This window comes from Mytilus edulis, chromosome 13 (genome assembly GCF_963676685.1).
Source record: "Mytilus edulis chromosome 13, xbMytEdul2.2, whole genome shotgun sequence".
NCBI lineage: Eukaryota > Metazoa > Mollusca > Bivalvia > Mytilida > Mytilidae > Mytilus > Mytilus edulis.
Window position 1 is genome coordinate 37,980,808 of NC_092356.1, and position 27,306 is coordinate 38,008,113.

General features: G+C 31.7%; 2 protein-coding genes and 1 long non-coding RNA gene across 3 annotated transcripts in view; all 3 read left to right on the forward strand.

Moving 5' to 3' along the window:
• Positions 1 to 2,446: 2,446 nt before the first annotated feature.
• On the forward strand, positions 2,447 to 7,189 carry LOC139502284 (caprin-2-like). Its single transcript, XM_071291712.1, has 3 exons — positions 2,447 to 2,575; positions 3,664 to 3,948; positions 6,735 to 7,189. The coding sequence occupies exons 1-3, from the start codon at positions 2,476 to 2,478 to the stop codon at positions 7,169 to 7,171; spliced, it is 822 nt and encodes a 273-aa protein (XP_071147813.1). The 5' UTR covers positions 2,447 to 2,475; the 3' UTR covers positions 7,172 to 7,189.
• Positions 7,190 to 10,848: 3,659 nt separating this feature from the next.
• Positions 10,849 to 12,401, forward strand: LOC139502279 (uncharacterized). The gene is made up of 2 exons (XR_011658773.1): positions 10,849 to 10,934; positions 11,932 to 12,401. It is a non-coding gene; the product is annotated as an uncharacterized lncRNA (long non-coding RNA).
• Positions 12,402 to 14,582: 2,181 nt separating this feature from the next.
• The window catches only part of LOC139500287 (complement C1q-like protein 4), a 32,788-nt gene continuing 20,064 nt past the window's right edge, over positions 14,583 to 27,306 (forward strand). The window contains exon 1 of the mRNA XM_071289029.1: positions 14,583 to 14,790. Within this exon, the coding sequence (XP_071145130.1) occupies positions 14,583 to 14,790 (208 nt within the window). The remainder of the gene's footprint in view (positions 14,791 to 27,306) is intronic.

Consider the following 27,306-nt stretch of genomic DNA (forward strand, 5'->3'; position numbering starts at 1 on the left):
CTATACGTTGATTCTTTGTAGAACTTTGTAAATATGAACAAAGCAGTGGAATTACCTATCACACCGGTAATAATAAGAACAAGTATATAGATAACTGTTGGTATTTGTTGATTCATGTCTGCCACTTTAATCGAACTATAATTACTGTACATCAGTTGTTCCTGAAAAGATAAAAGCAGATATAAAAGATGGTGAAGTTGGCATTGAATATTTTTTGTTAAAAAGAACCAGCGAGAAATACTCTTTACACACATAAATATTAGTGTTGTCAAATCGTACACTTTTGAGTAACCGGTTACTCGGATAATCGTTCGACCGATTAACCGGTTAACCGGTAATTTGAATTGGTACTTGAAAGCCCTTATCAATAGTACCCTACACATAGATAAAAGATGTGGTATGAGTGTCAATTTGAAAACCTTCATCCAAGTCATTACGCCTGAAAAACAAATGATGACTTATCATCCAGTAATCCTTCCGGATATGATTGATATTAACAGAAGAAACACATAATACGCATGTACGCAGAAAAACTGTCAAATGGTCCCTTTGTCCCAAATTTCAGTATAAAAAATAAAAGATTCTGCTATTATTGTGCTTTATAGGGTGCTTATTAAAATATCTTATTTTTTTTTAGAATTTATGAATCTAATTGCGTTTTGTATTTTTGTAATTTATCGATAGACTATGGATATCAATAGATACATTAAAAAACAATGCGAAGAATTGTATCATAATCCATTTTTGGTTTCATTTGGAAGATTTGGCCTACAGATTTTTTAATAAATCATCACCTGCATGCTGTATAAAATATATTGTTAATAGAATATATACTGATGTCTTAGTATAAGATCGTCATCATCATATATCAGCACCCTTTGCTCCACTGAAATCTCTACATAAAATGTATAATACCATGCACATTTACACAAGAATACATTAAATAAATCATACCTGATGCATGTTGAAATTTTGAATTGTAACCATATACTCTTCCTCCATAGTAAAAGTTATGTATCTATCTATTGACCATCGGATGTGTATTCCATTCAATACCTTTTCGTGATACCCAGATTTGATTATAGTCAGGTCATTATTGTTTTGCTAGTTATTTCTAGTGGTTTAGATAAATTGCAATCACCTCCCACTATAACTATGCATAAATGATCACAAAGTTACTAGTTGAAGGTCAAGTTAAGATTTTTTTTATAATTCTTATCTTTATCAGTCACCTGTTCTAATAAAATGTTAATTAGTTGGTGATTGTTGACAGCTGTATTGACATGTTTTTGTGTCATGTCATCAGAGCATCTTCTGTGTCATGCCATTGTGATCATTATAAGGCTAAATTTATAATTAAGCAGGACAAGTACTTTTTTGTATTAAAAGTTCAATTTGTAAAAATTCATTACGCCAAATTGTTAATCAATAAATGAAATTATTACATAGATTGAAATGATGTACATTGATTTCTAAGTAAAATAAAAATCCGACAATTTCACATGTAAGATAAACTCGCTTATTTCACTACCCTAACGTCATACAAAAAAAAAGGTGTTGTCAAAACTCAGATTTCAAATGCGTAATAAAAGATAGCCATCGAAAATATTCAACTCATGAATGAACAAAACTACCAATTAACTCATGTGCTACGCGCATTCGTTAAATAACGTGTTGTTCGGTCACTCGTTGAATATATCATTGTATTTGAATTTTGTGATTCGTTATTCTATAGAAATTGAAATAAAAGCAGGCCTGATTCGTGCAGGATCTTAGTTTTATTATCAAAGTTGCAAAGAAAAGAAATGTTATGTTTAGATATAAAGTTTATGCTGGAAATAATTGCAATAGTTTGAGAGAATACACTTTTCTTTTTTCTAGTATATATGTCATGCAAATACATGTATTCAATTTTAAAATGTTATTTTTTATAATGAAAATGGGTTTACTATAAAAAGTTCACAGTCAAACAATGTTATTTATTTTACATGTATTACAAATTTTGTGAGCCCAGCCATGCAAATCGATTCTTGGTTTGTTCTTATGATGATTTATGACAGTCCTAAATAATAATTGGCAATAGTTGGTGCTCTCGAACATATTTAATCCACTCGAGTCATATTTCATATACCTGTTCCAAGGAACCTGTAATCCTGTTGTATTCTTTTGTCATTACTGTTTTCTCTCAATGTTTTAGTAAACATAAAGTCGCCGTCCCATGGTTGAAAGCATTCGTATCTTTTTAAGGGTTGTTGTCTTTTTGTCATTATACTTTATATCATCCTTTTATTAAAACTAGAATGAATTCGTGAAAAAAAATATCCTTTCAAATACTTTACATGATAATCAAAGAATCGTTTGTATGGTTTATATTTCAGACAAGGTAATTTTAAATTAGGTTCGACTTTATCTTATCAAACTTATTACTTACATGTACCTGTTCGTTTGTTGTTTAGGACAATTTTGGACGCAACTATGTCTTATTTTGTAATATTCCTTGTCCTAATTTCAATTATTTCATTAAGCCATGCAGAAGATACTACAAAAGAATTCGCAGAAATTTTGCGTCGTCTTGGTGAGTAAACTAAATCTATTATTTTGATATTTTATAATATTTGACTTTCGAATATATAGTCTAATACTATGTTGATGAATGCCAGTTAAACGTCCAGCGGTATGACAAATGCATATTAAGGACGGAGACATATCAATGTATTGTCAACATTTTACCCTGCTTTTTACCAAATTGTCATACTGAGTCGCATTTAAAGGTGATAGTTCACAAGGTAACTGACATCCGGAAGACTTGTCACCCTACCAGGACACTTTATTCTGACTCTGAGTCGAACATCCTTTGCTCTAAATTTAGTCGTTGATGCCGAGTGTTTGGCGGATAAGTTTAAAATATTAATTATAAAGTCTTTCGTTCGACAGGACTGGCGTTCTCATCTACGAAACTCTTACAATCGAGGTAACCACGCTACACCGAGACCAAATACAATGGTTTTAATTATGACGATATCTTACAAAACTAAGTACATTAAAGATTGAAATAATAAGATATGGTACGAAAAAGGTGTTCAGGAGGATTGCTACTTTCCCATACTTTACCTCTAAGAAAAGTTACTTTCTTTTTTAAATTGAGAATTTGAAATAAAAATTGCATACCCTTAATTAATGCTCAAAGATTTTAGCAAATTGAGTGTACTTCCCTCTCTTTTGAAATGTTTCGTCTTGAACGAAAAAAAAATTATGGAAATTTTGTAAAAATCAATGATCAGATTGTGGAGCAAAAAGAAGAATACATTCATGTTAGGCAAATTAACTCATCATAATAATCATATTATAATCGATAATTCAAAAAAATCAAATGTGACTGGTTAACAAAATTGTCATAGAGTTTTGTTTTAGATATGCAAAAAAAGAATTAAAAAATTACATCGTTATGCAAATGAACTATAAAATTTAGTTGATGTGTGTTTGATTATTCTTAAGTAACAGTCTTTTAAAGTATATGCTATACTTTGATAAACAGCAATTGTTTTAATAGCCATGCAACCATGCATGTATTGGATAGATTTCCCTGACAAATAGTCAAAGTTTTTATTAAAAAAAAAACCATTTACAACTAAGTTATGTCAAATACTGTTTTTTTTCTTATAGAACATGTTGAAAGCAAAGTTAAGACTCTTGAAGCAGAAAATGAAATACTGAGGAATGAAAATATACACATCAAACACATTTTAAAGGAATATATTGTTGTACATGAACGGACAGATGGAGTTAAAGATAATAATTTTAATTTCCTTTCTTCAAATGACCATACAAATCATACCGAATCCAGTAAGGAAAATGCTGCAAAAGAAGAAACTAGTTATTATCATAGTACACAATTCGCTTCCAAGGAAACAAAGAGAGCTTCGATCATCAAGCGATTGCTACTAGATAGTAAGTTTTAATGACAAATTGATTCATTAAAGTATAACATTTCGCAAAAAAGTCAATGGAAGTCATTGAATAAATTTTGTTCACAAAATGATGTTTTCAATCAGTAAAATGATAAACATACAGAGACAAAGGTATAAAATATCTCATCAGCCGATAGAAACATATAATTTTCTTACAATCAATATCATCTAATGCATAATTTCAAAAAGGTTGTATACAGATATTTTTCCATTTTTTGTGCTTTTTTCACTTTTCTTGATCGGTGTGAGAAAAATGTTTCTCCTTACTAGTAGACCTTTTCAACATCTCTTGATAGTGACGAATGACACCTACAGTTTACAGGTAAAATGAAAAGGTCGTCTAAAACAAATCATCAAGATAATCATAATGCATACATATTCGATTTGGCGGTTTTATACTGTCTTCACTATATAGCTACTTAAGACATATCAAACAAAAATTTAGATAAATATATTTCTCTATAATATGATATTCTTATAACATGTATTAACACGACATTTCACGTTGAATTGATTAAAAAAATACTGCAATCATTCCGTATCTTGACCAGCGTTCTCTTTAATTTTATGGTTATGCGAGTCTTCTTACAAAGATTGTGCCGCATGACAATCAAGACAATAAAGATAAAGTAGAAGGTCCAGAAAGATCCCTTTTTGGCCCCAAAATGTAGCAGTTTTACAAAATTATTAAAATATAAACGTTTAAGACTATTTTGATCTGAGCTTCACTGATGAGTCTTATTTAGATGAAACGCGCGTCTTGCGTATTAAATTATAAGCCTAGTACCTTATTGATAATTATTAGCTATTTTTTAGCCAGTACAATAATTTTGCTATATAAATATGGGCTGTTTTTGACAATACAATGCACATAAATCGGGTACAAGCATCATTAAGTCATGCTCATTTACTGAAAGCTTTACAATTTTAGCATTTGAGTTAAAATTTAGACGGTTTCCGTCTTAAGTGGAAATGGCCGCGTTTGTGTTCATTCTTAATATCAAAATATAAGTTGTATTTGATGATAATACATAACATATATAAAGGTTGAGAGTGAACACGGATAAGGCCACTTTCATATTTGACAAACACTACCTGAAAAGTGACATAGTATGGCAAATTTGATAGATTTTTCAAATTTAAGCTTGAATTTGAGCGTCTGAATTGCCCAATCAGTTCAAATCTTTCACATTAACTAATTGAATCGACTGAAGAACATGTAGCCACTTAAGTGTTTAAAAAGTGTCATTTTTTTTTTCTCCAGATGTACCTGAAATTTGTGGCCAAAAGCAGCCCTTACCGGACCTACTGTCCGTCCGTCCGTTACACAGTTGTTAACATGGTCGAGTTGGTGTTTTTAACCGATCTTCACCTAATCTAATGTTCATATTCAATTTCGGGAGGGGTGAAAACATATTGATTTCATAGGTCGAAGGAAAATATCATATCGCTATTCTTATCAACTAAGGACAACTCCGCTTCAAGATACTTTGTTGAAGTAAAGGTTTTTTCTTGAGGAATTGGAAAAAAAAATGTTATTGACTTCTCGTTCCAATGTTTTTTAAGCAGAACATACCTGCGTATGGAATTTAAGTTTCAACTCGTTGGTTACTTAAGAGGAAATTGTCATAGAAACATCTTTTTGGACAGTGCCAAGCAGGGTTTGAAGTCTTACGACTAAGATTATCCCTCATCTAATTATATGGTCGTCCCAACCGATATAATTGTCCGTGTCACGAAAAAAAACATACCTTGTGCCTGCCTTTGTAGTAGATTCCTTCCTCCGTTACCAAAAATGACCTTAGGGTTTCTTAAATTACAAGGAACGTGAACTGATTCGTTATGGAGTTAAAAGGAGTTCAGTGTTGACCGAATATCGTTAGCTTGATATGTTTTTTGTAGTCACCGGGTCAGAATTTGTTTCTCTATTTTTCTGGACATAGCTTTGGTTTTGTATCTTTTTTTTTAAATTTCATATATGACCATGCATAAGGGAGGTTTAGGATCCAATTAGACAAGTAAATACCCGTCGCATGTTTTGTGCACTGAACCAAGTCCTGAATATGTTGGTAGTTTGTACGTCTTTGATACGGTTGAATTTAAGTTAATGCTGTGATATTTTGACTTATGCTCAACGTATAAACAGATGAAATATGATTTAGCGCCCATCCTTTTCTTCATACTAAATTAGAAAAAAAAGAACTGTTATTTGGAATCTTTTGGATAGGTATATTATTGCCGATCAAATAAATTTCAAGCAATGAAATCGATTTAGTAATCAGTATTTATATTTTTAATTTTCATTTTTGAGACAACCCCGTACATTTTACCTGTCGTAGTCGTTCTCACTTATAGGTATTGATAATGGTTGAAAAGGTCTAGTGAAATATCTGTTCTCGGCAAATGAATTGTAATTGGAGAAACAGATTCCAACACTTTTAATCGTGTATCACGATATTTCTTTACTCTCAACATTTTATTGTGACGAGTAGAGAAATATGGTAACATAATGGTTGCAGTTGAGGAAGCTATATGTCATTGGTAGCATAGAAATACACGATATTCTAAAGAATTAAAAAAGTTTTTGTGGTTATAATTTCGCATTGTATCACCTTATCAACAGATGAATCGATTTAAATGAGAAAAAAAAACACCATGTAAAACTTTTAAAGTTTTCTTATTCCACATAAATGACAATTAATTGTATTTTAAAAATCATTACAATACCGGTACTTGCATTTAAAGATTTATTTTTCATTACCTCAGCACCGACATCAACAACACATCCAATAAAAGTCGCCTTTGCAGCTGGCCTCTCAACGACTATTAACAGTCTAGGATCACACCAAGCTATCGAATATGATGACGTGATTACGAATGAAGGCAACGCATATGACTCCCGCCATGGACACTTCACCGCGCCAATGAAAGGGATGTATTTGATATCAGCAACCATTACGACAAAAGAAGGAAAGAGCGTTGCACTTAATTTGGTGAGGAATGGACAGACAATTGCTGTCATTTTAGCTGATTCCCATACAGCTGGTCACTATTCGTCACAAAGTAGAACATTTCCATACGTTCTTGAGCAAGGTGATATGATTTGGTTACGAACGTACCCTGGTTATAACGGTCATGAACTTCTTGGATGGACTAACTCACTTTATAATTGTTTTGCAGCTGTTCTACTTTTCCCAATGTGATTAAGACGGCAATAAAACAAAATTGATAACATATCTGTACTTTCATTTTAGCAGTAGTAGAGTTTTGCAAACAAGTATATATGTTACAGTACTAGTGAATTTGTACATCAGTGATTTCGTATAACAGTTTCAGTAATTTTGTAAAGTCCATGAAATTGTTAGGGATTTGATAAAATCACTTAAACTATTATAAGGTATTTTGTAAAATTCCTTATTACAAATTTAACCTGATATTAGAAATATATTTGCTCTAAAATAATAAACCAATGATTTTGAAATATATGCTTTTGAATGAATAATACTAGCTTAAATTATTGTACAGTGAGTTTGAATATAAGGCATATGACCTGATATAAAGACTACACTTGACAATTTTTTTCATGATAAGTTTGAGTGACATCTGTTTCACAGAAGCCCTACTTTCGACAGACACACATATTGTGTTCACATGTATTTTTTGCCCAGAACATCCACATTTAAAATAAAACGTGTGTATCACAAATGGAAGACAGTTTAGCTTCTTGTCGAAAAGGTATGAAATTGTCAGTAAATACAGCTGACAGACTCAATATTTATAGTATGACTCTAACAAAATGCCATGTCTTCAAGACATACATAATATTTGATATCTTCATCTGATGAATACCGTTTGTTCTACATTTTTGTTCACATCTCCATATTGAACAAACTTCTCTATTACAGCGAGAGAAACTTATGTATTACTGAAAAATTATTACACCAGTGTTTTCGTTATCACAAACTAGTCAAAACATTTACTAAATTTTATCATCGGTACAAGGACATCATTTGTAAATATAACTCAACATGTAGACATCTTATACGTTCAGGTATTTCACATCTAATCTTTTATGGTAATATTCTTTACAAATCACAAAAATATCATTATTCACCTCAAAAGCTTACAAAACCTTTCAGCAAACTTATTAAGAAGGAATATAGTTACGATACTGTTATCAGTCATTAAAGATTGCATATTTTGGCTTTAATATTGATTCCCTTCTAGGGACTTTGCATCGGAATTAAACATATGTATTCTAAAACCAGTTGTTGGCATGATAAGGGCTATGTTCTTCTCATATATTTTATAATGGTATAATACTTAACCCCAAACGGGAGGGATTGTGCTTGATATTCATATGGTGAAGACATGATCTTTTGTTACCTATTCTGACATCGGACTCGAACTTTCCTTTAACTGAGTTTTACTATGCGTATTGTTGTGCGTTTGTTTTTTCTACATTGGCTAGAGGTATAGGGGAGAGTTGACATCTAAAAAACAGGTTTTACCCCGCCTCATTTGCGCGCCTGTCCCAAGTCAGGAGCCTCTGGCCTTTGTCTTTTATTATTTTAGTTTTTGTGTGTATAATTCGGAGTTTAGTATGACGTCCATAATCACTGAACTATTAACATATTTGATTAGGGGCCAACTGAACGACTTCTCCGGCATATAATACACTGGATTCCATATATTAATGTCTTCAACCATCACCGTAGTATACAGCATAGTCAGCTATAGGGAAAACGGTACTATTTATTCTGCCATAGGCGACAATACTAACATTTTCAAAATTTACCAGTTTTTATGATAAAAACCTGGATAAAATAGTTAAGTGTGATGTTAGTACTTTATTACTCTATTTTAAAAATTGAAGCCAAATAGTATCATGACCAATTTCCAATGGAGCTTGTTTATGTTATCCATGCCCACCGTCATTTTGCAGCAAATTTATGACATTTTGGAAGCCTTTTCGAATAATTCTCTAGAAAATATTTCAATAGGTTTTAAAATTTATATTGTAAATTTACACACTGCAGTTATTCATAGATAAATAATAAAAAAAATTGTACCCTTACATCCAATCACAGCCCTCCTAAGTTGACTTCCTTCACCTGTCTTGGGTACACAAAAGGCCAATCTAAAGCTGGGAAAATGTAATAAAACCGTTTTCCCTATAAATGATCCGAAATGACAAAATGTTAATCAATAAAAACGAAAACAAAATGAATTAATTTTCGACAAAAATGATTGCAAACCAAATCAGACAGACAGCAACCATTGAATTACAGGTTTGTGACCTAAGAAAAACATAAATTGTATTGACAGAACTCATTCAGCCTGGGGAATTGATTTAATAGCAAACCATGAGAGTAAACTGTAAAATAAGTTGAAAATATCATCACTGATTAAATTGTTAAATTGTCACAGACCACAGCTAACATAAACACAAGTGTGGTCTTATCTATATGTTCTGTAATCAACCACACTTATGTATACATATACACGCTACAGTTTATCTCAAGGAATAGGGTGTTACTGAACGACATTAAATTATGTTTGTTGCTCTACCAATTCTCGTACAAGGATTGCTCATCCTAATTCCTCCTTGCAAAGCAGAGAATAATGAAAACAAAATAGCTGCCATGTTAAGCCGACTCGGTAAGTTTTTGTAAAATGTATATAATGTGATATATTCAGTTGCTTAATTAATCTTCTTGTTATTTACACCTTCACAAGAATTATGCCATAATAGTGGCTACAATTATATTAAAATAGACATGTGTATTGCTAATAGTCGTCGTGGAAAACGTTCAAAAGGTTGTATCCATACTTTAACATACCTAATAAACAACAGTTATTTCTTGAATACTATTGGGAAAAACGTTATTTTGAACATCTGTGTGATAATGGGGTACTTTTTGAAAAATCATTTTATGTTGTCACGTAATGTAATGAAACATGAAATACAGGTCATGTTTAATTTAAATTAGAAATTTTTGACCTTTTCTAGTTTTATGTTATCAAGAAATTGCTTTCTGTTGAATCATTTTTATAGACGGATGCGTATATAAATGTCTATACATAAATGAAGAAGTTCAAAAGGAAGCTTTGCCGTTGTCAAATTAATCGCAAAGAATATATTTTCAGAACATTTTCGAAAATAAAACACTATTTTCTGTCTGCTTAAGCGTTATTACCGGTATATACCAATACATATATTAAGTATAACAGATAAAGTTATTTACGTATAGAAATAACAAGACTAAAACATAATTCAAAACTGTAATATTTTTCTTTCTAATTCTTAATTGACATAAAATATGATTTGAATGAAAAACGAGCTAAAATATATTTTCTGAAAGTCCGTTCGGTGATCGGGAGGAAGGGTTGTAGATCAAACTACTACAGGACAGTTGAAGTAGTTTGGAAGATAGTTTTGATATGGTTTGTTCGGCCTAACTTTTGTTTGTTTGGTCTTTTTAGATTTTCACCAGGAGGTTTTTCTCTCTCCGAGTTTTGGCTTTTATTACCTCTTTTGCATGTTCATTGTTGTTTTAAACCAAGATACACTACCACTATATTAGAAACCATGATAATTCTGAAGGGTTAAAATTAAAATAAATAACAGATGCTGATTTGAAAGAATATCGACGATGTGCTCTAACTGCATAATTAGTTTTGATTGTAGAAGTTATAGAGAAGAAAGTTGAACAAGTTGAAAAGGAAAATGAGGCACTTAAAAAAGAAAACAAAAGAATAAACGATAAGCTGATAACTTTGAGTGTTCAAACTACCAAACGGATATCGACATCGACGAACCTGTTGGAGCAGAGGAAGTCAAACACACAAAAAAAGTAAATGGAACAACTAGCCTGAGACCACCATCATCTCAAATCCAAAACGTGAAGACGTTGAATTAGGAAGGCCATAAAAGGCATTATAGAAAGCGTTTATCACTTGGAAGTAAGTAGGATCTAAACAACATTAATTATTACAAAAAATCAAAACGTTCTAACTTGCCTGTAAATATTTTGCTTTGTTGTTTGTCGCAAATTTTAATGGTGACACATAGAAATCATTTCTTTGTTTTGGCCCCATAGCATATATTGACTCCCTGATTTTTCTTTAAATTCGAAATGACTCATATAATTATGGATTTTGATGTGCTTAAAAAGGGGTTTAGCATGCTTGCTTATTTTATTTGAAAATTTCTGTACAAAGGTGAGACTTTGACGATCATTTGAAATTGTTCACATTCGTAAACGAGTTTTCCCTAAACCTTGCCATTTTACTCATATTTAGTAAATACCTCGACGCATTATAAAAAAAGAACAATATGTGGTATGATTGCAAATGAGACAATTATCCACCGGAATCAGATGACGTAAATAAAATAAACTATACTTAATTATATGGAAGAAATAGTGCACAGACTAAGCTTTACTCGCACTATAGATAAGCTATTCACGACCCCGAAATGACGAATTTTGAAATTATTAAAACAAAAACCTACGACCTGATTTACTTTAAAATCAATAAATGAACTAATATGATAGACGACAACCATTTTCTAACATAAACGTGACATTACAAACACACACACACATGTTGCGGACAAAAAACATAATATTGTGCGCATAATATCCACCCTCAAATTTACACAATGGTGTAACAGCACAATTTAAGATCAAAGTACGTTGAGTAATATTTGTAATTCCTCATTCTTGAATACATGAAAACAAATATGTTTTATAACCGAACATACGAATAGTATTTATTAAACTTCATCACTTACAAAATAAAAATTGTAATGTGCAGGTAACAACTATTCCAATGCAATAATTGAAAAATTATGATGTCGATATACACTTTAATATATAAAAAAATAATGTACTCCATATTACGTGTCCATATCTACACATGAAAATTGAGTAACACAATTTAACTTTTGTCTTTTAAGCACCATCAACTACAGTTGCAACTGCTACACGTATGGCTTTTTTGGCAGGACTTTCTAAACCTATAACCAGTTTGGGGTCGCACCAAGCTATAGACTACGACTTAGTTTTAACTAGTGAAGGACAAGCATACGATTCTCTCCGTGGCCATATGGTGGCCCCTGTAAGAGGTTTATACCTCGTGTCAGCATGTGTATTTGTTGATCCTAACAGTTATCTTGCACTTGATTTATTTAAAAATGGTCAGTTAATTGCAAACTTTTTCCCAGACGTACGAGGAGGTCATTATGATTCGGAAAGTAAAACATTACCTTTAGTCCTGGAGAAAGGAGATATTGCATGGATGCGTACGCATACTGGTTATAAAGGTCGTGAACTGCCTGCTCATGGTGGTTCTTTATATAACTCATTTTCAGGTGTTCTTTTGTATGAAATGTAAATGGGAAAGTTAAAATAAAAAGTCAATATTATACTTCAAACCCTTGTTATTTCAAATTACAACGACCGAGTTTACAAACAAACGTGCAAAATGCAACATCCAATGATTTCTGTCGAATAATTATGGCACGTATATGACTTAACTCTTATCTGTCACATTAAACAAGGAACAATCATTCAATGAAGCCATCTTGCAGGTTTTGTCATAATATCTTAATTTTCGTTGTCGTAGACCGTATTAAATCACTTCGAAAATGGTTTTATAAATTGACCATAAACCCACTTTTTCATGGTATGGTATCAATATTTCTGACCTGACACTACGTACTTTTTATTGCTTAATTCATTAGAATTTAATATGCAATGTTTCGGGTTTTTTCGGGAATAATCCCAGGTAAACCCTCATCAGAGGTCGACCTTTATATATTTATATCGTATCTAGTATCATAGATAGATGTGTGACTGTTTCATAACAGTTTTTTTTTAATTTATTAACTACACGTGCATATAGGTCTACGTTGTAGCTAGTCTTTTTACAGACTGAAGAAACTGACCAAGTTGATCAGCACTTTTGTTTAATTAATGAAGAGACTTATTGTCTTTATTTTTATCACTAATTACTTCAACATGAGTCTACACGGGGTATTGTAGAAATATTATTTATCAATATCATATTGTTAACTCCAGGGTATACTGGCGTGTTTGTTTTATCATTTATATGATATAATACAAAAGTCTTCATGTTTAGCATTTGAAGAAACATGTGTAGGTACCCTGCCGGGTAGAAACATGGCCGTCGGTTATCTCAGATACGTGATCTATTGAAATAAATCGGTGTCACGTCTTTATTACATCTGTTTCATAGTATATACTATATTATAAAGCTTCCTGTGGAGGGCTTCTTCGACTTAATGATTAATTATCATGTCGCTAATATTCTTATTGTTTTTGAAACCCATATCTGGTTTAGATTTAAATATTTGTTTGGCAATCGGATCTTTCCGAATTATATACCAGAATTTTGTTATAATCTTTTTAAGATATTCAGCATTGTAGTGATACGTTGTAATGAACATATTTCTGCCTGTTATTTTATTCTTATTTTGTTTCTTCCGAAGTTTTAACTTTCTGTCTTCGTGACGAATTTTGTGCAATATTTGACTGACGATTTCTTTCGTGTATCCCCGTCTAGATAATTTATCTATAAACAGTTTAATACGTTTATTAAATTCGTTCTTATTGCTAGTGATTCTTAAAATTCTAGTCCCTTCTCCTTTAATAAAAGATGAGAAGCAAGTAGGAGCATGACTTGAGCTTCTATGTAAGTACTGAAATTTCTCAGTAGGTTTGGTGTAACAGTTTACATCCAGTATTCCAGATGCACTTAACCGTTTACCTTTAAAAAATACTACATCTAAGAAATTCATAGTATGAGTATTTATTTCAAAAGTAAATTTCAGCAGGTTATGTTTCTTATTTGCTATTTCAAATAGTTGTTTAATTTGCTCACTGCTTCCATTATATATAATAAAGCCATCATCTCTCATTCATTAACTAAACTATTTGATACGGTGAATTTTTCACTTGTTGTGATCTTACCCGTTGAATCAGGTTCTATTTCATTATAGAATTTTTGATCCTTATTTATGTTATGGTACGACGTATTTCTGATCGAGAAACTACGTACGACACTATACTATATGCACAATGCAATAGTATGCATCTTTGTATATGTTTATAATATTGTACATCGTATACAATCTACATATACCATGAGATACAAATAATAGAAATCTAATATATAAGTAAAGTGAATAACTTATATCGATGTATACAGAATGAACTGGAATAAAAATAAAAATAGTATAATACAAAAATAAAATAAAATTATATAATACAAAAACAAAGGTATATATAGATCATATTAACAATATTGAATCATATTTATTATTTAATAATTATTTAAATGATAATAATCCCGTTTCATCGAAATGGGAGGTGACAATAATATTGTCACACAATATAGGACAATATAATGCACCAATGGATAGTGTGATATTTAATTTATGATCCTGTCACCACTAATCTGGTAACATGCCCCCATAAATAGGGATGCATGGTATCTATCAGCTACACCGACCGTGCGAGGGCTGAAAAGCCAGTCAAGGTCGTTAAACACTTCCATATATATATATCAGCTACATATGCAATAATCATGGATATTAAAATAGACATCGATATTGATACTGATAGTTTAGACCTGATGGATGATGATATGCCTCCATGTGGCCAGACGGCCAGAAGTGACATGGAAATTGTTCAAGACACTATTGCAGAAGTCAGGAAATTGAATGATACCAGATTTCCGCTACTGACACTGATCCACAGAATGAAATTTGACAGAGAAAATAGCAAGTTTTCATGTTTGAACATTTCATTCAGGCCAAACTATGGCAACAAAGAGAACAATATAAATAATATCCAAATTAATTAAACAGGCGTCCGATTCTCACATATATGATATATTATATAATAAACTTGCCCCTAATTTGTCTTTTTATATTATAACTATAGCATGTAATAAAATTTTGCAAATTATAAGAGAAAAAAAATTTGTCCCCAGGGGTGATTTCCCTCCTGTTACCACTGGTTTTTTTTATCTGTGGAAACGTTTACAAGACCAAGAGTTATTTTCCCATTATGTATTGTTAAGAGCATCATTTCCTGAATGCATCAGTACAAAGAAATAGTTGGAAAGGCGGCCAGGTTTGAAAATTCAAGCCCATCCAAGGTAAGAATTTATAGAAAAATACTTATTGGTGTTCTATCCTGTTACAGCCTTTTCTTACACTTTCTGAGAATATTTTTAAGTGTGCACCACAGCATTCAGTGTGTTTTTATATCATCTTTTTAAAAGTTATATATCACAGGATATACACTTACATTTAATGTGATAAAAAGGACAAAAACTATCGCGTAATTCCTTTCTGTTACGTTCTTTCATGTTACCTGATGAAAAGTAACAACATAACCATCATCAGTAACAGGAAGGATGTTCAAGACAATTTCACTGAAGAATCGAAAAGTTAATCTACTATATGCCAACCATTTTATTTAATATAAGTTATCACCACCATATTAAATAAATTTCTAAATAATATACAGTATATTTAATAAAAAAATAGGTTTTTTGCTTTTGATAACAGCAGAGAACATTGTGCAATTCTAGTTTAGTAGATAGTAACAGAAAGGAATTTATTTTAGAATTTTTCCTTACCTAGGCAGATTTTTCATCTTGCAAATACAGTTTCAAAGGATAAATAACATTGTTTGCTGTTATTTTCCAATTGTGACCAATTTAAAATGATGTATTTTTCTTAAACTTTAAAATAAAGCAGAAAAATCCTTTCTGTTACCAACTCTGTTCTGTTACCGTTGTGCTGTTACTCAAGATTCTTTCATGTTACCGACATATCTGACTATATTTAAGTATATTTCTAAACCTTTTGTATTGCAAATGCTAAAATAAATAATTGGCATTTGATAAACTATTGCAGGATATACTAGTAAACCACAAATATTGTCTTAAACTTATTCCTTATTCCCATTAGAAACTTTTTAAAATTGATTCACTTTGGTAACAGGAAAGAACTGGATTTGTTTTGTACCATTTTTAAAATAGCCATTGTTTCCTTATTAAACAATTGTTTGAATTACAGACAACAGTTCCTAGATCCCCAATGTGTGTCCTTCGATTTGTGCTATTAAAATACTGGGTCTAAAAAAAACATTTTGTTTTTTCTTATTTCCAAAAATTAGACTTTTTCAGATATTGTCTCATATATAGAACATATAAACAATGTTGAATCATAATAATTATATGATAATTATTTAAATAATAATAATCCCGTTTCATTGAAACGGGAGGTGAAAATAATATTGTCACACAATGTAGGACAATATAATGCACCAATGACTAATGTGATATTTAATTTATGATCCTGTCACCACTAATGAAGATAATTCATCGCTGTATCATGTCAAACCTTACAAGGTAGCATGAAAACTGACTAAAACAAATATGATTGTCAATGAACTATGGAAGTTATACTATTATACTAGCAAACAACCCTATGTCATAACTATATCATAGTCCAAAACCTACATGAAATACTTGCCACTGGATGTTAATCAACAAACAGCCAATAATTAATCGCTGTATCATGTCAAACCTGACAAGGTAGCATGGAAACTGACTTAAACAAATATGATTGTCAATGAACTATGGAAGTTATACTATTATACTAGCAAACAACGTAACCTTATGTCATTACTATATCAGAGTCCTAAACATACATGAAATATCTGCCACTGGATGTTTAGCCACCAACAATCAATAATTAATCGCTGTATCATGTCAAACCTTACAAGGTAGCATGGAAACTAAAACAATTATGATTGTCAATGAACTATGGAAGTTAAACTATTATACTAGCAAACAACCTTATGGCACTACTATATCATAGTCCTAAACAGACATGAAATATTTGCCACTGGATATAAAGCAACAAACAATCAATAATTCATCGATGTATCATGTCAAACCTTACAAGGTAGCATTGAAACTGACTAAAACAAATATGATTGTCAATGAACTATGGAAGTTATACTATTATACTAGCAAACAACCTTATGTCATTACTATATCATAGTCCTAAACATACATGAACTATTTTCTACTAGATGTTAAGCAACCAACAATCAATAATTTATCGCTGTATCATGTCAAACCTTACAAGGTAGCATGGAAACTGACTAAACAAATATGATTGTCAATGAACTATGGAAGTTATACTATTATACTAGCAAACAACCTTATGTCTTTACTATATCGTAGTTCAAAACATACATGAAATACTTGCCACTGGATGTTAAGCAACAAACAACCAATAATTCATCACTGTATCATGTCAAACCTTACAAGGTAGCATGGAAACTGACTAAAACAAATATGATTGTCAATGAACTATGGAGGTTATACTATTATACTAGCAAACAACCTTATGTCATTATACTATATCTTATATAGTCCTAAACATACATGAAATATTTGTCACTGGATATAAAGCAACAAACAATCAATAATTCATCGATGTATCATGTCAAACCTTACAAGGTAGCATGGAAACTAAAACAATTATGATTGTCAATGAACTATGGATGTTAAACTATTATACTAGCAAACAACCTTATGGCACTACTATATCATAGTCCTAAACAGACATGGAATATTTGCCACTAGATATAAAGCAACAAACAATAAAAAATTCATCGATGTATCATTTCAAACCTTACAAGGTAGCATTGAAACTGACTAAAACAAATATGATTGTCAATGAACTATGGAAGTTATACTATTATACTAGCAAATAACCTTATTTCATTACTATATCATAGTCCTAAACATACATGAACTATTTTCTACTAGATGTTAAGCAACAAACAATCAATAATTTATCGCTGTATCATGTCAAACCTGACAAGGTAGCATGGAAACTGACTAAACAAATATGATTGTCAATGAACTATGGAAGTTATACTATTATACTAGCAAACAACCTTATGTCTTTACTATATCGTAGTCCAAAACATACATGAAATACTTGCCACTGGATGTTAAGCAACAAACAACCAATAATTCATCACTGTATCATGTCAAACCTTACAAGGTACCATGGAAACTGACTAAAACAAATATGATCGTCAATGAACTATGGAAGTTATACTATTATACTAGCAAACAACCTTATGTCATTATACTATATCTGATATAGTCCTAAACATACATGAAACATTTGGCACTGGATGTTTAGCAGCCAACAATTAATTATTCATCGCTGTATCATGTCAAACCAAAGAAGGTTGCATGAAAACTGACTAAAACAAATATGATTGTCAATGAACTATGGAAGTTATACTATTATACTAGCAAACAACCTTATGTCATTATACTATATCTTATATAGTCCTAAACATACATGAAATATTTGCCACTGGATGTTTAGCAGCCAACAATTAATTATTCATCGCTGTATCATGTCAAACCAAAGAAGGTTGCATGAAAACTGACTAAAACAAATATGATTGTCAATGAACTATGGAAGTTATACTATAGTATACTAGCAAACAACTTTATGTCATTACTATATCATAGTTCTAAACATATATGAAATATTTGCCACTGGATGTTTAGCAACCAACAATCAATAGTTCATCGCTGTATCATGTCAAACCTTACAAGGTAGCATGAAAACTGACTAAAACAAATATGATTGTCAATGAACTATGGAAGTTATACTATTATACTAGCAAACAACCTTATGGCACTACTATATCATAGTCCTAAACATACACGAAATATTTGCCACTGGATGTAAGCAACCAACAATTAATAATTCATTGCTGTATCATGTCAAACCTTACAAGGTAGCATGGAAACTGACTAAAACAAATATGATTGTAAATGAACTATAGAAGTTATACTATTTTACTAGTAAACAACCCTATGTCATTACTATATCATAGTCCAAAACATACATGAAATACTTGCCACTGGATGTTAATCAACAAACAGCCAATAATTCATCGCTGTATCATGTCAAACCTGACAAGGTAGCATGGAAACTGACTAAAACAAATATGATTGTCAATTAACTATGGAAGTTATACTACTATACTAGCAAACTACCTTATGTCATTATACTATATCTTATATAGTCCTAAACATACATGAAATATTTGCCACTGGATGTTAAGCAGTCAACAATAATTATTCATCGCTGTATCATGTCAAACCATAGAAGGTAGCATGGAAACTGACTAAAACAAATATGATTGTCAATGAACTATGGAAGTTATACTATTATACTAGCAAACAACCTTGTCATTACTATATCATAGTCCTAAACATACATGAAATATTGGCAACAGGACGTTAAGCAACTAATATCGATACTAATTAGTATGTCAAGCCGTGTAAGGTTACATAGATAACTAATAACAAATATATATGATTGTCAATGAACAACGAAAGTTATACTATTATACTAGCAACAGATCGTTGGCGTTTCAATGGGCAGAGTTGCCTCCCTGGAAATATCTGATATTGCTATATTTGACCATAATTATAGACATAAAACAGAGAAATATGCTATAAAAATAATATTAAATTCCACTTAAAAATGAGAATTGATGGATTTAATAAACCTAATGAAGAAAGTGAACAAAGTGAACAACTATTTGAAATAGTACACTGTTTTCATTCCTTCGTAAGGTACGAGAATTCTTAGAAACAATAGCAACATGTACTAATGAGAAAAGCGTATATATACGTCCTAAAGTATACATGTCTTGCACATTTCACCCTAACGAAACAGTTAGACTAAGTTAGCATAGATCGTCCGTGTATATTTACGCCAAACATTTTTCTTTTTAAAATGAAAAAATAAATTTTCAAATTGCTCTGCAAATCTTAAAGGTAGTTGGTTTGAAAAATGTAACAAAAACACATAGAAATCACTTTCGAAAAACAATTTTCTCTATGAGATTTGAAATTTGTTATTTTCATAAAACTATATTTTTGATTTAACGAAGATATTGAAACAAATAACAATAACTTTCTGTTAAAAATGATTTTATTTTGTCAAAAGTTTAAAATTATTAAAATATTTGTATTTGCTTGCTTTAGAAAACAAAACATATTTCAATCTCATTCTTAAAAGCAAATATTAAAAATACTGACCTTTAGCATTTTTCAATTTAGTTTACAATATTGACAAATGGAAAATGATCTAACGTGGAGCATTTTTCAATTTGACTTACAATATTGAAAAATGAAAAATGCTCAAGCGTGGAGCATTTTTCAATTTGTCTTCAAATATTGAAAAATGAAAAATGCTCCAACGTGGAGCATTTTTCAATTTGACGTTTAATATTGAAAAATGAAAAATGCTTCAATTTTTCAATTTTCATTTTACTGTGCAATATTCAAATTTGAAAAATGTTCATTATTTAAATGTCTAATAATGGGAACGAAATGTAATTTGTTTCAATGTAGGCGTTTTAAATGTTTAAATTGTTGTCCCTTTTTTATTAAATGTTTTTCTATTTCCGTCTTTTTGTTTGTCTTGTTTTAAGCGCAATATGTCTTGAAGATCTTTTTAAGGTGTGTTTGTGTGTGTGTGTGTGAACTATGTGTGGTATCAACAAATTCCGAACAAGAATGGTACACTGACAAGTACGATAATGACCACAAAGAATCATTCTTTCTTTATATCTATATATATAGCTGTCTTTGTAGCTACGTGTTTATATCTATCTTTCGATCTATCAATCTGTCATTCATTGTATATATCTTGCTATCTGTCTATCTATCTGGCTTTTGTTTTTCTTTGTCTTTTCTTTCCGTAAGTCGTTTTTGTTCTGAAAATGGAATTACTAGGCGATGCGGAGTAGACGAAGTAGCATTGAACCATATCGTGGCTGAATGTGTCAAACATGTTAGAAAAGAAGAGAAAAATATTAGAATATTAGATATTGTCCATGTCAGTTTCTGTACATGCTCAAGGAGCAGGGTTCGCGATTCGAAAGGGATGGGGAGGGATGGGTGTAGATGTTAAATTATTCTGATCACTGTGCTAGTATATGTTTTCAATTTTGTATTTGTCTACATTGTACAGCGTTTCCTAATTTTGAATCTGTTTAATACAAACTTGTTTTTCCCAAGCTTATGATATTCACAATTTCATTCGCAGAATTTTAAATAAGCAATCATCTTATAAAAGAAAATATGAAATTAACTTGCATGCATGTATGTGTGGTAAATGTATATTTCGAAGAATGAAAGACTTCTTATATTTGCTTTTACCGAAAACAAAATGTAGCAAAGAATATATAATAATTATGTGAATAGTATTTCAACAAACATGAAACAGTTCCCCCGAGGTTCTGTATTATGTACATTCTATTATCATGTCTTTAATATGATTTTACATCTTCAATATGTGAAAGCAAAACGAGTATTATAGGACAAATATGTCGACACAAAAAAGGGGTCTCAGTCAGTGAAAATCTTCTTTTGAAATACAAAAAGAAAAAAATAACAGATCGACACAGATCGACACAAATGATCGAATTTCAAACCGTATGCATCATGTACATGGAACAAATACTAGTAGTTACATTTATCAAGCAAAGGAATCAACGTGTGTGAAGCTGGAGTTGGTAAAGCATTAGCGACAGTTAACCCTCGCTACCATCATTTACGACAGCAGCAGTGGTTGATCCAGAACTTTTCATAAGGGGTGGCACTGACTGACTTTAAGGGGGTCCAGTCATGCTTCGGCGATTTCCTATATAATCAACCAAATTTTCCCCACAAAAGGGTGGGGGCACCAAAGGAAATACATAGTGTTTCAACTTCTGCAATGATGACAGCGTATAATGCACATGGTCGACGCTTCCACAAAGCCAAAGTAAGGGACAACATCAAAAGTTCAATGTAGGATAATAAAAAAATACTAAATTTACATTTTTTTCACTGATTCCTTATTCTTAACTTAATTTGTGAAATTAATATTGATTGTAAAAAACGGACATATGTAAAATCGTTTTTGGATAAACAAAACTCGCAGCAATTTCACACCCCTCCCCTCTATCACAAACATCGAGCACGCTTGTATCTGTACTATATGTTTAGCATTTTTTATAACTTGTTTCTTTGTTTGTATACGCCCGTCTTAAACGGGACATATTATGGTACCGTTGTCCGTCCGTCGTCCACACTTCGGACAATAATTAATAAAGAAACGCTTCCACCAACTTTTATGGAACTTTATCGAATTGTTTATATCTATTGACGTAAGCTCCCTTTCGATTTTTGTAAAATTCAAATTTTTCGTTTCCATGTTATGAATTTATTTTCCTTAAAAAGGGGGAGTTTTCCAGTTTTCGGAGACTAATTCTAAAATGCTTCCATCAACTTAATGAGACTTTGGTGGATTGTTTAAATCTATTGACGTATGCTCTGATTTTTATAAATTTCAGGTTTTACGTTTCCGTGTCATGAATTTTTATGCTTAAAAAAGGGGGGATTTTCCAGTTTTCGGACAATCACTCATAAACACTTAAACAAAATTTTATGACAGTTTAGTGAACTGTTTAAATCTGTTGACTTACGCTACCTTTCAATTTTTTTTTTAATTTCAGATTTTACGTTTTTTAGTTATGAATTTTTATATTGAAAAAAGGAGATTTTTTCCAGTTTTTTGGACAATAACTCAAACACGCTTTTACCAAATTTTATGAAACATTTACATTTTTGCAGTTATGGAGTTTTTATTCATAAAAAAATGAGGCTTTTTTCCAGTTTTTCGGATAATTAATCAAAAAAATGCTTTCAGCATTTAATGATTAGACTATGGTGACTAGTTAATATATCTATTAAACTAAGTACCCTTTTGATTTTTATATAATTTCTGATTTGATGTTGTACAGTTTTGGGGATTTTTTCTTCTGAGAAAATGTCGGAAACGGTCAAGGAAATTTTGCATGACGAAATTGAAGAAATGGTGATAGACACAAAAGAGAGTACTGACAGTATAACATGGAAAGACGGAACAAGAATTGTGGAGCTTTTAAGTCTGGCACTGAATAACTGCAAAACGCTGCACGGCCCAGCGGAATCTGCTCAGCGTAGAGAAAGAAATATTTCAAAGAATTGGGATCTATCTTACTATTCGTTGCTTAAACTGTAACATGCTGAAAACCAAAATTCGGAACAAAACGACCTGAAATAGCTAATTATGAGTATTGGTAGCTGCTTAACGTACAGCGGCAAATATTTTTTGCACATTTATGACATCCAAATGTTATTTTAATGACACTTAAAGAAATGAGAAAACGTATGAACCCGTAATTAATGAGAAAAATTTAACAAAATCTATGGCGCGTAGGGTAGCCAAATCTGGTCTGGTGTTGAAATCCATACACAAAAGTCATTACTACGGCGTGTTGTACAGCTGTGCAATATTTTTCATGACGAGAACAGTTATTTTCATTTATTGATAATGAATTCGAAGTAAATAATACTATCTTGAATTTTTTTCTTGTTTAGCATTTGGCAGCCTCCAACTTTTACGGAGAATTGTCATTGTAAGGCCAAATTTAACAGACTATCAATGAAATAACAAAACGACTGCATGTGCGAGACTCTCATTGGTGGACAAGGTCGTATAACACCTCTATTCGTAAATAGAATAATAAGTAAAGAGAGCCTCAGACTCAGTGTCTCATCCTATTCTGGACTTGAAATTGGTAAAAGCCGATTTTAATTGATATTTTAAAAACATATAGTATTGTATGTGTATGAAGAAAAACTGTCAATAAAAATCCGTTACAAAGATTTCAAAAAATATATTGGTGTCGTTTTTGGTTTGAATTTAAGCAAAATATTACCAATAGATGCAGCATTGTCACACGTTAGTTTGTTTAATTGGTTGTACATGTATTCTTTTTGTATATGAAACTGGATGTAATAGACCAAAACAAGAAAACGCCCGTTCACATGCTGTTAAAAGGGCTTGTTATTAACGGTGTCTTTTGCTTTTGTTCATCATATTTGTATTTTGTTCATTGTTTTGTACTTAAATCAGGCCGTAAGTTTGAGTTTTTTTGCATTTGTCATGTAGGTGCCTTTCATAGCTTACTATGCGGTATGGGTTTTACTCTTTGTTGAAGGCCGTCCGATGTCCTATAGTCGTTTAGTCATTTGTCTTCTTATTTGTATAAGCATGTCCCTATTGTACATTTTTACTTCAATGTATTGAGAGATAAAAATTAAAGTATCGGCAAATGTACACTAACTGCAGACAGACAGATCAGAAAGTGTACACACGTTAAAACTCGTCGTATAGTTAGACGATCAGACAGACGAACAAAGTGTTTTCAATATAGCTCTTCGCTCTTCTTTTAGACAAACAAGTATGCAAATATTCATACGTATACGCCGTAAAAAAACATCGTTCAATATCATTCTCTTATACCGGCTGCAGTACTTCCTATGAAATATTATATTACAACTTCATTTTCGGTCGATTGATGCAATAATGGCATGAGTTAAATTGCACAAAACAGCTCTTATTATAAAACAAGAAGTACTGCTCATAATTTAAATTTGAAAGATAATTACCTTTTGAGTGTAAAAAAATAAATAAAATCAAAGTACGTCGGGACCTTTTAAAGTTGACGATACGGTATCGGTTTTGTCATTGTTGACGGTTATATGGTATGATCACCTCACTTAATTTATAGTTGGTTCACATTTTGTCATGTCAATAATGTTGTCTGTCATCCCACAGTACATTAAGCAATTTTGAACTAATGTCGGACGGAGATGCACCTTTATACTTCTAGCAGATCTACATCTGACAAAGCAATCTGCTAGAATCCTTCATTTATATTAAGTATCAACGCTTTGAAAAACACCTGCATAAACTTGACAGCTAACTCGTGTACGGCGGGAATGATTACACGACGTTGAACATTGCGATTAAAACTTAATTTAACGTAAATATAACCAGGAAGAGTTGGACAATTAGGCCTTTCAGACAATATATTTTAAGTGCTATAGTGACAATTTATTAATCCTTTTATCAATCCTTTTACATTTCTTTGTGTCTAATTAATTCTATTGTTAAATATATGTTTGTCGTGATGGAAATCATTCTGACCATGACAAGTTAATCCGTTGGACACTAATCCTTTTCTATAGTAACTGTTTTTATATATGCTTTTGTATGTTATTTTGTAGTCAGTCTAGGTCTTAGGTCTGGTACTGTCCGGACCTTGCTAATAAAGATTAAAGTATTGGTATTCCGTCTTTGAATTACTATAACACGGAAAACGCCCGGTTATATATTGGTGGAGGACCCGGGCAGTACCAGACCTAAGACCTAGACTGACTACAAAATAACATACAAAAGCATATATAAAAACAGTTACTATAGAAAAGGATTAGTGTCCAACGGATTAACTTGTCATGGTCAGAATGATTTCCATCACGACAAACATATATTTAACAATAGAATTAATTAGACACAAAGAAATGTAAAAGGATTGATAAAAGGATTAATAAATTGTCACTATAGCACTTAAAATATATTGTCTGAAAGGCCTAATTGTCCAACTCTTCCTGGTTATATAATCTAGCGCCATACTGATAGACGTCGTAAAAAATAAAGATGTATGGTTTTTATTGAAAAAACAAGCACATGGACCCCAATTGTTTTCTTTTGCAATCAATCAAGTACTGTTTCAAGAACACTCCGCCAAAATTTCAGGAAAAAAACAACGATCAAATTTTTTCTGCACTTCAAAAGACGCAAAAGTATGGTCAATTTTTTATTTCGGATATAGCAATCTAAATCCGGATCATGATGATTTGGTTAAACCTTAAACTTGTTTCAGCATGTTGATGTCATGGATCAAGGGAATATTTTACAAAAACCCGGTTAAGTAATGACTTTTCGTTCAAAAGTATTGTTACTTTCTTTAAAAGTCATTATTTATTAAATTTCAGGGATTTTCTTCCAAATATGCAAATTTCGAACCAAATTATTTCTAAAAGTAAGTCATGAAGGTACTTTTTTCTTTGCATATTTAAAAAGTACACATTGAAATTGACCTTCTATCAAAGTTTTAAGAAAAAATCAACGAGGGATCTCTACTGTATCGTATGCCTTTAAAGCATAAAAACAAGAGGAGTATCATGCGCTTACAGCGGAGCTCTTTATTTATTTATTTGAAAAGTCTTTTCAAAAGAGGGACGAAAGAAACCAAAGGGACAGTAAAACTCATAAATCTAAAATAAACTGACAACGCCATGGCTAAAAATTAAGAAAACAAACAAACAAACAATAGTACACATGGCACAACATAGAAAACTAAAGAATAAACAACACGAACCCCACCAAAAACTAGGGTTGATCTCAGGTGCTTCGAAAGGGTAAGCAGATCCTACTTTACATGTGGCTACCGTCGTGTTGCCAATGTAATAACAAATCCGGTAAATAGTCTAATTCGATAGGTCACATTCATGAAAGGGAAGGGGATTGTAGTTACGACGTAAGGAACCTATCCGATATCCTTTGTGAAACGATTCAACTGTTTTTATAATATGCTTTTTATCACTGCTCAGTGTTAATGGGATGGTTGTGCACATAAAACGACTTTAATCACTAAGAGTCCTATATATGCGGAGATTCACTTGTTGTCGAGTAACGAGTTGCGAGTTAAGAAAATCGAGGTGCGAGTTACAAAAGTCGAGTTGCGAGTTAAGAAAGTCGAGTTGCAAGTTACAAAAGTCGAGTTGCGAGTTACGAACGTCGAGTTGCGAGTTACGAAAGTCGAGTTGCGAGTTACAAAAGTCGAGTTGCGAGTTACAAAAGTCGAGTTGCGAGTTAAGAAAGTCGAGTTGCGAGTTAGGAAAGTCGAGTTGCGAGTTACGAAAGTCGAGTTGCGAGTTACGAAAGTCGAGTTGCGAGTTACAAAAGTCGAGTTGCGAGTTACAAGAGTCGAGTTGCGAGTTACAAAAGTCGAGTTGCGAGTTACAAAAGTCGAGTTGCGAGTTACAAAAGTCGAGTTGCGAGTCAAGAAAGTCGAGTTGCGAGTTACAAAAGTCGAATAGCGTAAAAATGTGGAAACTAGAATATTTTTATGTTTTGGTGTAACTGTATAACATTTTGGAATGATGATTGCTTATAGAATTCGTTATTGTACATCGTGTTGTTGATTATTTTTATTGTTTGGACTTTATCTGAGTCTCTTGTAAAAATAAAATGGACTTGATAATAACTACGTATAGTATTTTCTGAAGAAGCAGA

Coding starts and splice junctions, on each gene's coding strand:
- LOC139502284 (XM_071291712.1), top strand. CDS start 2,476: ATGTCTTATTTTGTAATATTCCTTGTCCTAATTTCAATTATTTCATTA. Junction 2,576..3,663: donor AGAAATTTTGCGTCGTCTTG/GTGAGTAAACTA, acceptor TTTTTCTTATAG/AACATGTTGAAAGCAAAGTT. Junction 3,949..6,734: donor CAAGCGATTGCTACTAGATA/GTAAGTTTTAAT, acceptor TCATTACCTCAG/CACCGACATCAACAACACAT.